This window comes from Gadus morhua, chromosome 12 (assembly GCF_902167405.1).
Source record: "Gadus morhua chromosome 12, gadMor3.0, whole genome shotgun sequence".
Taxonomy (NCBI): Eukaryota; Metazoa; Chordata; class Actinopteri; order Gadiformes; family Gadidae; genus Gadus; species Gadus morhua.
The window spans coordinates 29,099,926-29,112,846 of NC_044059.1; the positions used below are offsets into that span (position 1 = coordinate 29,099,926).

General features: G+C 43.7%; 2 protein-coding genes across 2 annotated transcripts in view; one reads left to right on the forward strand and one right to left on the reverse strand.

Moving 5' to 3' along the window:
* Positions 1-471: 471 nt before the first annotated feature.
* On the forward strand, positions 472-11,268 carry slc25a24 (solute carrier family 25 member 24). The gene is made up of 10 exons (XM_030372816.1): positions 472-969; positions 1,629-1,755; positions 1,990-2,077; positions 4,130-4,241; positions 6,563-6,721; positions 8,583-8,735; positions 9,079-9,186; positions 9,566-9,733; positions 9,975-10,125; positions 10,412-11,268. Exons 1-10 carry the CDS (start codon positions 778-780, stop codon positions 10,591-10,593), a joined length of 1,440 nt encoding a protein of 479 aa, XP_030228676.1. The 5' UTR covers positions 472-777; the 3' UTR covers positions 10,594-11,268.
* An 80-nt stretch (positions 11,269-11,348) lies between these two features.
* Positions 11,349-12,921, reverse strand: part of LOC115555785 (transmembrane protein 69) — a 1,652-nt gene continuing 79 nt past the window's right edge. The window contains exons 1-3 of the mRNA XM_030372817.1: positions 12,880-12,921; positions 12,463-12,501; positions 11,349-12,242 (exon numbers count right to left, since the gene is read on the reverse strand). The exon at positions 12,880-12,921 is cut by the window's right edge and continues 79 nt beyond it. Of these exons, the coding sequence (XP_030228677.1) occupies positions 11,478-12,242; positions 12,463-12,501 (804 nt within the window). The 5' untranslated portion in view covers positions 12,880-12,921 and the 3' untranslated portion in view covers positions 11,349-11,477. The remainder of the gene's footprint in view (positions 12,243-12,462; positions 12,502-12,879) is intronic.

Below are 12,921 nucleotides of genomic sequence, written 5' to 3' on the forward strand. Positions count from 1 at the left end.
AATAACGACGAGTTTCGTTCTCCGTCGTAGGCTTTTTGCCTCATCATTTTGTTAACAATTTCAACTAATACTGTAAAAAAAAACCTCAACCCCCAGGAGTTATTCTCCGCCCATGGTTCCCATTTTCATATCAGCCTCCACTCATCAGATTCTGGATTCACTGGTCGAGTTAAAAATGTAACGAACACGGTGATGACCAATGTTCTTATACTGACAGGCCATGGTAATAATGCACACGCCTCATGGTTTTAGACGACCTGGGGGTTTAAAACCACTAGGCAGATGTCGTGGAAATGGATCTCAGTGTAGGCTATTAGCTGAAACAGCAGAAGTCTAATCAAATAAAGGATGATTAAAGTAGGCCTACATCAAAAAGCAAGGAGTGGGGCTATCCTTATGGGGACCATGACGCATGAACATACCGCGGTGTTTGAACAAGCTATATCAGGGTCTATCTAAGGGAGTGTCTAAGCCGTAAAAGAGGAGGTCGGAGCGAACGTCTAGGTCCATGCTCCACACCCTGATCAACGCGGCTGATTCTCATCCGCATACGGGATCGGGTGGGTGAATTTAGACTATAGGTAGCTAACAGTAGTAGTAGGCCTATTAGTAGTCGTAGTATTAGTATAATTATAAATAGTAGCCTGTGTATTTTTGTAATCATTGTGTACCGCTAGTATTCGTATTATTTTTTTTGGTCCCAGAAGTTGCGCATTACTCCGCCTTCAGTTTCTACCGTTTCCCCATTACGTGGAGGCTACTTTTCCGAAAACTTAAATGTCAACGATGTACTACCAAGCCATAAGGAGGTTGGTGTTCACTGACTGCAGTTGTGCAACAGACGCGTCCAAAACATACGAGGATCTGTTTGAGAAGTTGGACACAAATAAAGATGGAAAAGTGGACGTCGCAGAGCTCCGGGCGGGCCTCACTTCCATGGGCATCACGTTCCGAAAAGGCGCAGCACAGGTAAACACACGCAGTGTGGGCCTCAGTAATGGGCATGTACACTGCAGAAGTGCAAAATAATGGCGCAAATTATAATGCAATAGGTAGTATTATCAAAGCTTGATTAAAAGACTGAATTATACTACTGATAGCTCTTCACCAATAATATATTACACACTTCAAATGAGTCATAAAGACGCCGGGCCCCTTATTGTTTTGTTCCATTTATTTATGGAGGCTCAAATATGACGTATATTATTATTTATTGTTTTCATAAGTATTCATTATTATTAACAGTAACCCCTTCTATTATAAGAGGACTGCTGGACTACTATCAATCCAGTTAATTTAAGACAAAGGCACTTACCTTTGCAGATCGAACGTGTTCCACATTCCACACAGTAAAGCGGGTTTCTGATAATTATTCAGTTTGCTTCATAAGATGATGGCCCTGGCACAGAGCACTCTTGTTTAATCAAAACTATAATTCAACTTGCAACATGAGCGTTGTAGCTTCTGATACAATTATCATAGAGCTCATGTTGGCTCTACATATTGTTGTACTAACCAAGAAAATAATATTCTGGAATTATTTTCCAAAACTTTTGAGATATTTTTTTTACTACATTTCATTAAATGGAAAATGGATTGATTACTGATGTTTTACTTTTTAATTGTAGAAAATCATTTCTTCTGGAGACAAAGACAAAGATTTAGGACTTGATTTTGAGGAATTCTCCAAATACCTAAAGGACCACGAGAAGAAATTGCGCCTAACATTCAAGAGTTTGGACAAGAACAACGATGGTAAAGCAATATTACAGCATTAATGTTAAGTATTGTCAACTGGTACTGGGTATCGGAACATGTGTAAATAATTATACTTTGTCAAATATATATAATACTCGCACTTTCCAAAACTAAACTGCCACATTACTTGGAAAATCAATTATAGCAATCTTGTTATTTCCTCCTCTCGATGATGCTGTGAAACAATATTGTTATCATTATCATTAATTATTCTTTTATGTGTTCTTATAGGAAGGATAGACCACATGGAGGTGAGGCAATCCCTTGCTGATTTGGGCATGGACATAAACCAGGAAGAAGCCAAGAAGATCCTCCAAAGGTATTCATGAAGTAATAATATATTTTGGTTCGCAGTCTGACGTCACACTCAGTGCGTTTACATGGGACAGCTAGATCGGATAAAGCCTTCTACCGATTTTGCTACTCGTTCGGACCGTGTAAATTATCCGAACGTACATGGCCTTTAGATCGGATAATGGCCGGAGCATGGCTGAATCCGCTACCCTAGGTGGTGCTGTAGCCCTTTCAATAAGTGGTTAGAGAGCCACTTCCAGTTGACCTCTACGCCCCAGCAACAACAAGCACAGGCGGCATTGGAGAAAGATGTTTTCAGTACAGACAGCTGTCAGTTCACTTCGATGGAGCGTCGGAGAAATGACATGGACCCGAAGTGAACTGACAGCTGTCCCGCGTACGGCAACAATCCCTTTCTCCTCCATGTAGCGTTTCAATCTGGACTTCAGAGTCAAAGCCAAAATTCCTTTCACCCAATTCCTTCTCCACCATGGCCGCGATAACCCCCAGAGAGCCGGAGAACCCGATGCGGTCTTTAAGATTCATAATATCAGAGAATATCCCCGTCAGTTCGGTCGCGGCGCAATGAATGAATAAAGATTGTATACATAGCAGAAGAAAAAAAGGTTTATTTTGACAGATGTGCCCGAAGTTACTACTTTACAACCTCGTTGATGACCAACGTTTAGGAAAACATGTAGGCCTACTTTTAATACAGCCGGGGGTGAAATCGAAGCGTAGTGTGTACTGGATGCATGTTGATGATGATAGGGGGCTTCTGCGTCACCATTTTAAATAAATCGCTGTTACTAACTAACACGAAATCCGACGCAGGTTTACATGCAGGTAGAAACCGGACTATGATCGAGTTATCTCGGTGTTCTTATCCGATCCCGCTTGTCCGTTCATGTACCGATTTCGGTCCGAAGTAGATTGGCTAAAGGTGTTTACATGCATTTGAAAAGTCTGGTTGAGGTCTTATTCGTTTCTATATCCAATAATGACTCTGCATGTAGAAGCACTGTCTGTTACGGGAGTGAAGTTTGTGCGCAAACGAGCCGTTTCACGCCCTTATTGAGGCTCGTTCTCGGAGTGCGCGAATACTCCCTCTGGCTCGGACTTCGATTTTTCTAGTTAAGCAGACGTAAAACATGCATACATACGTCCTGTAACAATTTAAAGCAAAGGAAAAGTCACCCTTTTAATGAATGGGCATACTCTCATGAAGAGGTGCTGGCTCTGTTGATTGGCCGATCATGTTGAGGGAACATCAGAACAACAACCAGACATGCATATTGGCTAATTGTATATTTTATATTCATTTCCCTTTGAACCCAGTCCGGAGAATTACATAATCATACACTTTATGGGTTAAAATAAACATGACGGTAATACAGGTTTGTATATCATGACAAACGCTGTTCAATTAAATTGTACGAGGGAATCATTCAGTCGCAGATGTTATCAGTAATACGATACACAGCCTGTTGGCGTGTTGCAACAGAGGGGCTTTCCTTTATTCCCTGTACCGACTCGAGAACCGACGGTGGCTGCAGCCTTAACAGCTGAAGTTTACCTACCGTACTTTAATTGAGGTTAAGTTAAATCATGTAGTTATTCTTACAAAAGTGGAATTATGCTGAATGATTTAGTTTGGGGTGCTTGTGGCTGGGACAGGGGGCTGTGCTTGGCTGGCATAAAAGGAAGGAAGTGGGCAAGCAGTTTGATTATGAGTCATGGACTTGGTTGAGAACCACGTGGTAGAAAAGATGGCGCATGGTGTCAGATGACCGCTTTGCGTGTGTGTGTGTGCGTGCGTGCGTGCGTGCGTGCGTGCGTGAGTGCGTGCATGCATGGGCAATCCAATTAAGTTATAACATAAAATTGATATAATTATCTTCTGTAAGTGTTCCTATTTAGTGTTACATATAAAGCATAAACGTATAGGGAGCTATCAAACATTGATTGTCACAGTCTCTTATGCATGTTTTATTCAGTATGTGCAATACTCTCATGCCATTATACACAAGTAATCGCAATGAATAATCCTAATTCAGTTTCTCTAATGGATTTGCAGCATCGATGTGGACGGCACTATGACGGTGGACTGGAATGAGTGGAAAGCTCATTTCCTCTTCAACCCTGCCACTAACCTGCAGGAGATCATCCGCTACTGGAAGCATTCCACGGTGAGTTGGAGAAGGACTGGGACAGTGGGAGAGGGACTTGGACAGTGGGAGAGGGACTTGGACAGTGGGAGAGGGACTGGGACAGTGCATAGTAGGAATCAAGCCAGCGTTTGTTGGGGACACAATAGTGAGTGAAGAAGAGACCTGTACATTTTAAAGCCAGAATGATCTCACGGGCAGCATAATACATAGGCTGTCTAATATAATACATAGGCTGTCTATAATACATAGGCTGTCTGATCGTGTGTGCAAAAATGCATCCTGATTATTGGCATGTTTTGCTAATTCCAGATAGATCCACCTTTTTAAGGAGGTGCAACAGCAGTTACTATTTTGCAAAGGAATAGTATATTGTGGATGGTTTATGCATTCAATCGAAGCATTTTTTTCAGGGGTCATAGGGTTATAAGAACTAGGATCAATAATCCCTCCTTGTTAATATTGTGTCTCTAATATTTAACATAGTGAATGACTGAAATGTGCCAGCTCTGGAAGTCAACCCACACGCAAAGAAAACAGTATATTAGTTACAATGCAGTATATTCATTTGTTACCAACATGTATGGTCAAGCTGTAGGCTCCCATAACTTTGATATTGTGTTCTATGGTTGCACGTCAGGTTGTCTACACCTGATGGCCGATGTTTTGACATTTGAGGCTCTGACCATCTCAAGAGTTTAGGTCGAGGTAGGGCTGCTTCAGAGAGGCCCCAGGTAAGCCAATTTCCGTCTGGCCCTAAGCAGGGATTAGCTTGTCATTGGCTTGGGAACGAACACGGAAGACTTTCACTAAGCACTTAGCCTCCAGTGGGCAGGACATTACGAGAGGGATGTGAATGAACCACTGCTCGCTTATCACCGGTGACACTGGACCAAAGACCAGTGGGGTAGACGCCATAAGAAGAAGATTTACAGTCTCGTCCATCGGATTCTGCAGCAAGACAGGGAGAGTGGTCTCTTAACGCTTGTCGCGGTTGGGTTCGGTTGGCCGCCCCCCCTTAGTGCGGTGAGGTGAGGTCGGGGGTGGCCACCAGGGGCTGGGAGTGAGCGGACGCCATAAGGGGGGAGTGTGGGGTGCAGACCCTCGTGGGCGTGGAGCCGCCATGGCGCTGCTGCAGAACCAGGAGAGGAACTGGTTCAGCATCGACTACGAAGACGACAGCGGGCTCCGCGAGGTGGAGGTGGTAGGTGTCTCTGAGCTGATAGCCCAGACCAGGACTGTGGGTGATAGAAGCCATTCCTTCGTCCCTCTTTAGACGTGTGGAGCGTTTATAGAGGTGATGATGTCTTCTTTTGCTAACAGGGAAGAGCGGATTTTGCTGATAGCTGAACTGGAACTTGCATTGAGATTTGGAAATATTGATTGTATGTATTAATCAGCTTAAAAGTAGTGGCTAATACAAAGAACCAACCCATCCATTGTTTTTAGAGGATGGTTTTGGTAAATAGTTTAGTATAGTCGGTATATAGACGAGTTATGGCCTCGATCACACCCAAATCCTTTTAGGCAGCTGGGGTCTGCCATTTTGTCAAGGTGTTGTTTTGTTTGATGCTTTTGCGTTGCTGAGCAGCTCTCCTTTGTCTTGAGGACCTCACCTTTATTTCAGACCCCCGAGTTGAATAAATCTCGACCTCAGGAAAAAAAGGACCCAACGTCATTGTTGTCAGAGTTTAGGCGTAAACATTTTTTGCAGCCTGCAAACTTGTTGAGTGTGATCGGCAACCTACTATTGGGGTCATTCAGATGATCGTATAGGAAAGATAGTACTGCCCGGTATTGGACCAATATCCAATCCAGACAGATGCCTTGCTGTTTATGGCTATCATGCATTGTTTCTTGATTTTTACAGTGTTAGTGTTACTTGTTCTTCAGTGATGCTGCACATGATCGAAAGTGTAAATGCATCTTATTTTGGGTTCGTAAGACTGGATTAAGCCACGTTAAGTGACATGTCGTCACGGAGATTAAGTAGGAGACAGGACAGTGTATTTTGGTGGCTGTCTCGACAAAAATTCAACATTGTTTCAACATTTTCTCCTCAATTAAGATCCTTTATTTAAAAAGCGTGTGTGATGGTGCATTGTTCTGAAAAGAAATGCCTCTGGTTCAAACACTCTAATGGAGTTTTGAAAGGCAACCATATGTCCGTTAAAACCGTCTTGCAACGCAAGTCGAATCACTCCGGCTTGAACTGGAGCTGTTCTACAGAAATAATGGACAGAATTGCAACGACGGCACCTGTGTTTGTAAGCTGATGTGGTTATAAAGGTTTCCTTTTATATGTTTTAATAAGAGCCCTGCTCTATGTTGTTCTACCGTAGGTCCTGGATATCGGTGACAGCCTCACCATCCCAGATGAGTTCACCGAGGAGGAGAAGACCACGGGCATCTGGTGGAAACAGCTGTCTGCCGGGGCCATGGCCGGGGCGGTGTCCCGCACCGGCACCGCCCCGCTGGACAGGATGAAGGTCTTCATGCAGGTGGGGGGAGCCAGGGCCGGTGCTGGCCGTTTCGGAGCCCTACGCGAGTGCAGGGGGGGGGGGGGGGGGGGGGGGGGGGGGGGGGGGCTCTTTTTAGATATTAGGTAAAAACATCTCATTTGCCGAAATTGAGTGATTTGTTGTACAACTAAGGAAAAACTATGGTGGGCCTCTTCATAACTCATTCATATATTTTTGTAATTCAATAATGTAATTATATATATTTTTTATATATATATTTTTTACAAACCTTAATTTTTGGTGCCCCCCCAGGAACCTGCGTCCTCTGCGTATAGGGAGCGGCGGGCCTGGGTGGAGGGTTGTCCCTCAGCAGAGCGTTACACAGCTCAGGGATCTGTTCAGATGGACACAGATTACACTTTCAATAGACACACATTGTGAAGACTATATATTTTAATAAGCATTTATCAGTACCACGAAATGCAATAGGGAGGTACAGAGTGGAATCAAACCACAAACCTCTGGAATGGACACCAATGGCTCTTACCAATGAGCCATTGGGCGGTGAGAAAGTACACAGGAAAAGCAGTGCATGTTTGAGAAATGTGTGTTTTCTCTGGACTTAGTCGTCTTCTCATTTTAAAGATCAAAAACTAATGTTTCGGAAATCTCCAACAGACAGAATAACCAAAATAAGTACTTGTTGTAACTCAGCTCGTAACTTGTACTAAAAATGCTGCCGTAACTTAAAATAATGGTAGGAACGATGGAGGGAAATAAGATATTTTTCTCTCGTCCCCCGATGTACATCTTCATATAACAAAGCCCTAGTTTCATACCTGTAGTTTCACGCCAACAAAAACCACTCCCTTTAACAATCAAGTAAGGGATAATCACCTCAAGGCAGGGCAATAAACAGTTTGATATGCCCGGCATGTGGAAGGCTCACCGCCCGAGACGGTGTCGAGGGTGGTAGCCTTCCAAGAGCCGGGCACATCAAACTGTTTGTTGCCCTGCCTTGAGGTGATTATCCAGTTTAATCTACTTCTTGCTTGCCAAAATAATTCAAATACTTTGATAATTATGCTTTTTCTTATTCGTATTGCATGCTTATTAAATGTATACTCTGTTTGAGTTCATCCCCCTCAAAAAGTAGTCCCCTTTAATTACAATCGATCAAGCATGTTTTGGACACCTCGAAGGGCATTAACCTGCTTATACCATGGTCACTTGCCAAAGAAAAGAAATTAAGATCACTCATTTATATTTTCATGCGTTTTACAATCCAAATATAAAGTTTTTCGCATGCCTTAATTTAGTTTCCCTGGTAACGCCTGAGGGTTTGACTAATACCTGGAACAATCATTACCCTCTCATAAGGTTCTTATGCAACGGAAACGTTGCTCACTCTTGTTGAGCTATGAGCAAGAGAGCTAACGTTATGGATTGTACATATTTATAATTTGAAATTCGTCCAAGCCTTTATTCCACAGATCCTCTAGGTTCTATTGCATATAACCGCGTTACCTGATTACAGTTCAATTCATTTTTCACAATTTACCAGCTCTCGTTTTGAAGGCTGAACAGACAATTTGACTGGAACAACTTAGCAGGTGTCCATATATCTGGGATTTATGGACACCCTGCAGCCAATCAGAATCAAGTATTCCAAAAAATACAAGTGGCGTATTGATCTACTATTTGATGACGCTGTGCTCAGTCAGCAGCAAGTAGAACCGACAAGTCAGCGGGCAACCTGCCGGGTTAATGCCCTCCTCCCAGCCAATCAGAATAAAACATTCTTAAAGGAAGTAGAATAAATTGTGTTTTATGCCATTATGTTCTCTACTTAAACATGTTGTATGCAAGTTATGTGTAATCAATTCCATTTATAATACAGGTGCATTCCACCAAAAGCAACAAGATCAGCCTCGTGGGAGGTTTCAAGCAGATGCTCAAAGAAGGAGGTGCCGCATCCCTGTGGAGAGGGAACGGCATCAACGTCCTCAAGATCGCTCCCGAGACGGCCATTAAGTTTATGGCTTATGAGCAGGTGAAACCTTGTTCATTCTTTTCATTCCTTGTTTACATGTCATCTTCCCAAACCAATTCCAAAACAATAAAGGACTTCAAATTCAGGAGGGATATCCCATTTAGTAATGTTTCTTATTTTGCATTGGAGTCAAACCTATGTCAATGGACAGGGCCGCTATTATGAATACAACACCACGATAGTTTCTGTTTTACAAAAACTGTTCTCTCCCATGACATTAGATATCATACCATTTTAACGGGTTCGAGGCCAACAGAATATGAAATGTTTAAAGTTGATAAACGTTAATTTCTTTCAGTGCATTTAATGTGCGGCAACATTGTCCCTGTTCTTTTCCCGACAGTACAAGAAGCTGTTGTCCAGTGACAGAGGGAAGGTCCGGACCCACGAGCGGTTCATCGCCGGGTCGCTGGCGGGCGCCACGGCCCAGACCGCCATCTACCCCATGGAGGTGAGTAAGGGCTGGGTGAAGCTCGGTGGTTGTATTTGCTTGCATTTCATAGTCAAATAAGGTGAGAAGCGCCCTGGACGGACAGACTTTGCCCCACCATGGAATTCGGGGATTGGTGTGTTTGCATTGAGGGTGTGTTTATGCAGCTCACAATTGTTGTTTGGTTTCGGAGTAACATACCGAAGCAGGTCTGTGTTACCGTCCTCCAAAAGCATTATGAATATTAGCCAAAATAAATGTCATATTTATTTCAGATGATTTTCCTCCTCTACTTAAATCAAATGATCAACTTAATAATAAATGGACCATAGACCCCTATTTGTTTGATGGCCATATATTAAACCACAAACGGCCTCTTCAATAACCTTTACCGTTCCAGGTGATGAAGACAAGGCTGACTCTGAGAAAAACCGGACAATATACTGGAATGTTCGACTGTGCCAAGAAGATCCTCCAGAAAGAGGGAGTGAAAGCCTTCTACAAAGGCTATCTCCCCAACATATTGGGCATCATTCCATATGCTGGGATAGATCTGGCTGTGTATGAGGTGCGTAGCATTCAGTCAATCCTAGCGCGCTCAAAGGTGCCATGCGTTACATTTACATTCAGCCATTTAGACACTTTTACAAAGCTACTTCCAAGCTGCATATAGAATCAGTCAATTGCATTTTAATCATCTGCTGAACCACAAACTTTTGTATCATGCTATGTCATGCATACTTATTTTCAGTACCGACCTCTCGCTCACCATGTTGACTGCCCTCTCCTTCTTACCGTTACTTGATCAGAGTTTGAAGAATGCTTGGCTGGCCAACTACGCCAAAGACTCGGCCAACCCGGGCATCCTGGTCCTATTGGGCTGTGGCACCATGTCCAGCACCTGCGGTCAGCTGACCAGCTACCCCCTGGCTCTGATCCGAACACGGATGCAGGCAGCGGGTAAGGAACCCTTATATATATATCACGAGATTCACTGCGTTGTAATTTGTAGCTTGTCTGTTTTAATTCTGAAATGTTATTTAGATAAGAAATCTTGCTAGTTAAATACCTGCATTTTTAAGTCAGGGTGAACTGTTGATAGGCCTTTATTGCTGTTGACCAATAGACCGTTCCAATTTTCTTTTAGGGTCGCCGAATGATTCATTATGACGTGGTGTTTCAATGTAATTAAATGATGTTCATAGCAGTGGGATATCATCTTCCTCTGATCTTCCTGTTTCATCAGCGTCTATTGAGGGTGCTGAGCAGATGTCAATGAATCGGATGGTGAAGAAGATCGTGGAGAAGGAGGGCTTCTTCGGGCTCTACCGCGGGATCCTGCCCAACTTCATGAAGGTCATCCCGGCCGTCAGCATCAGCTACGTGGTGTACGAGTACATGAGGTCTGGTCTGGGGATCCAGAAGTAGTAGAACACTCCCTGTGTCCCAAACATGCATACAACTCAATAGCCTTTACCCTTGCGTTGCATTGAGGGAAGTGAAACCTGGAAGCAACTGAGCCTGGAGTCAGTGCTGCATAACGGCAGCTTCTCCTGCTACTGAACAAGCTGAAATTCCACCTTATGTGTGCTGGTTTATAAGGGTGTTAAAGACAGATTTTAGTCCTGGTAAATTATAATTTTTTTCACTGGACGCCAGCGACAACCCAGGCGATATGCAAGTTTTATGCAAATATGAAAAGTCGTTTCAGATGTTATTTACATAGAACATGCAATAAACAGTTGCACTAAGGAAAAGTATCCTTATTCAGGCCTATTTTTGGTGGTCTATACCGAACTATTCATGCCATTAGTTTTTGTGTAATTCTGTATTAGGCTTACATGTTGTTACCTTGAGACATATCGGCCCATCATCTGAGTTTGATCACCCGAGTGCCACTGGTTCTTGAAAATGTATCCTTTCTAGTTGAAAGTTGAGACTGCTTTAGCACACTTTGAACAAGGTCAACTTTTGGGGATGTGTGCCTTATTCCTTTGTTTTCTCAGAAATGCAAACCTCTTCGACACCCCCCCCCCCCAATTGAAATGCCTTTCCTTCCAATTTGAATTAGGTGCTTGTATCTCCATTAAATATGTATTTTAATAAACATGTGGTGTTGTTTGTTTGGAACATCTACTGTTTCTGAAACATTCAAACAAGCACAATGTAATGAGTCACCAAAATCTGTCTTGACTTAGTCTCTCTTCACACATTTCAGAACGAAGCAAAAATACAGACATCTGAACAGTTTATCATCTATTTCTTTACCTTCATAGTTAACAACATATCCTTGAACTAATACATTTATTTTATTAATTTGAAAAAATAATTTTAACTGGAAAGAGCCCATCCATTACGAGTGTGCCCACCAGTGATAGGAAAGCCACTGTGGTCAACACGGCGCGAAGGGCCTTCAGCCAGCTGGGGTAGGTGGGCAGGAGAGAGAGGTCGTAGTGCAGGGAGACTCCGAGCCCCATGATGACCAGGGTGGCTGCCGGGGTAATACTGTCACTGAGCAGCATGGCCGCACAGGCCAGCAGCGAGGGGACCACGCTATTGGCCAGGTTGATCCAGTCAGGCTTGGCAGGGCTGCTCTCAGGAAGGGTAAATCCCCAGCGAGATCCACCCAGGAAGGAGATGATGGAGGCTCCGTAGGCGACCTGGATGTAGGCCAACTCCGGGAGGTAAGCCTCGGTCACGGCCATGAGCAGAGGAGGGGCCACGAAGGGGATGAGCCCGGCCATCCCCAGGTAGAGCGCTGGCTTGGGGCCTTTCCACAAGTGCTTCATGTCGTAGCGCAGAAGGTCCAGCTCCCTGGGAGGCGGATCTGGCTGCTGACGTTTCTTTAGCTTCACCGCAGAGCCGTGGAAAGACTGGGTCCGCTGGAGCGGCCAATCGCCGGTGAAACCGCCAACGGCCACAGGGTGGCGTCGCACCAGGCCACATCCTGTCTGCTTGGAGCGTGGCTCAGCAGCCCAGCAGGACTCCTGGGCTCTGGGTTCAACATGACCCCCAGCACAGGAGCGACTCGTAGCGGAGAGCCAGGAACTATACGGCGGACTTGCCCGTCGCACCACCTACAGAAGAATCGAAATAGCATCAATAAAGTGCAATAACCATGTAGAAACCTTTGAGCTAGATGCTTCCTGCCCCTCGATTGTGTGCATCTTATTTTAAGTCACTTTCGAACAAAAGCGAAATAGTATATATACCTGAATGTATAACAATTGCTCTAAAATACAATGTCATCGGCTCTCCAAAGTACTACAACTGCACCATTAAGTGATGTGCACTTGCCTGCAGAGAGGTGGTTCTTCTGGAGAGCGCACGGAGCATCTGAGGAAAGAGGTAAAAACTCACGTTAGTCGGTTCTATAGTATATATCTATAGACCCTCTATCGTGTATATACATATATATTCATTCATAGCTTACAAATTGTAACTAGCACAGGTCTAACTCACAAGCCTTCTCTAACATTACAAATATATTAGTAATACAATTGTATTTATTTATTATATTATATATATAATATAATAAAATATTGGTGAACCCTAAACGTGTGTAGGCCATTTAAACAACTGTATAACTGGACATTTCACTGGACGTGAGAGATGGTAAGTTATAGCCATTGAGCGTGACACACAGCCTCAGACAGACAACCCAACAGCACATCACACGAAAAGTGTAACATTTGTAAACTGGGACGTGCTTACCTTGGTTTCAACTTAGACACATGATTCTATTTAGAGTTTTCG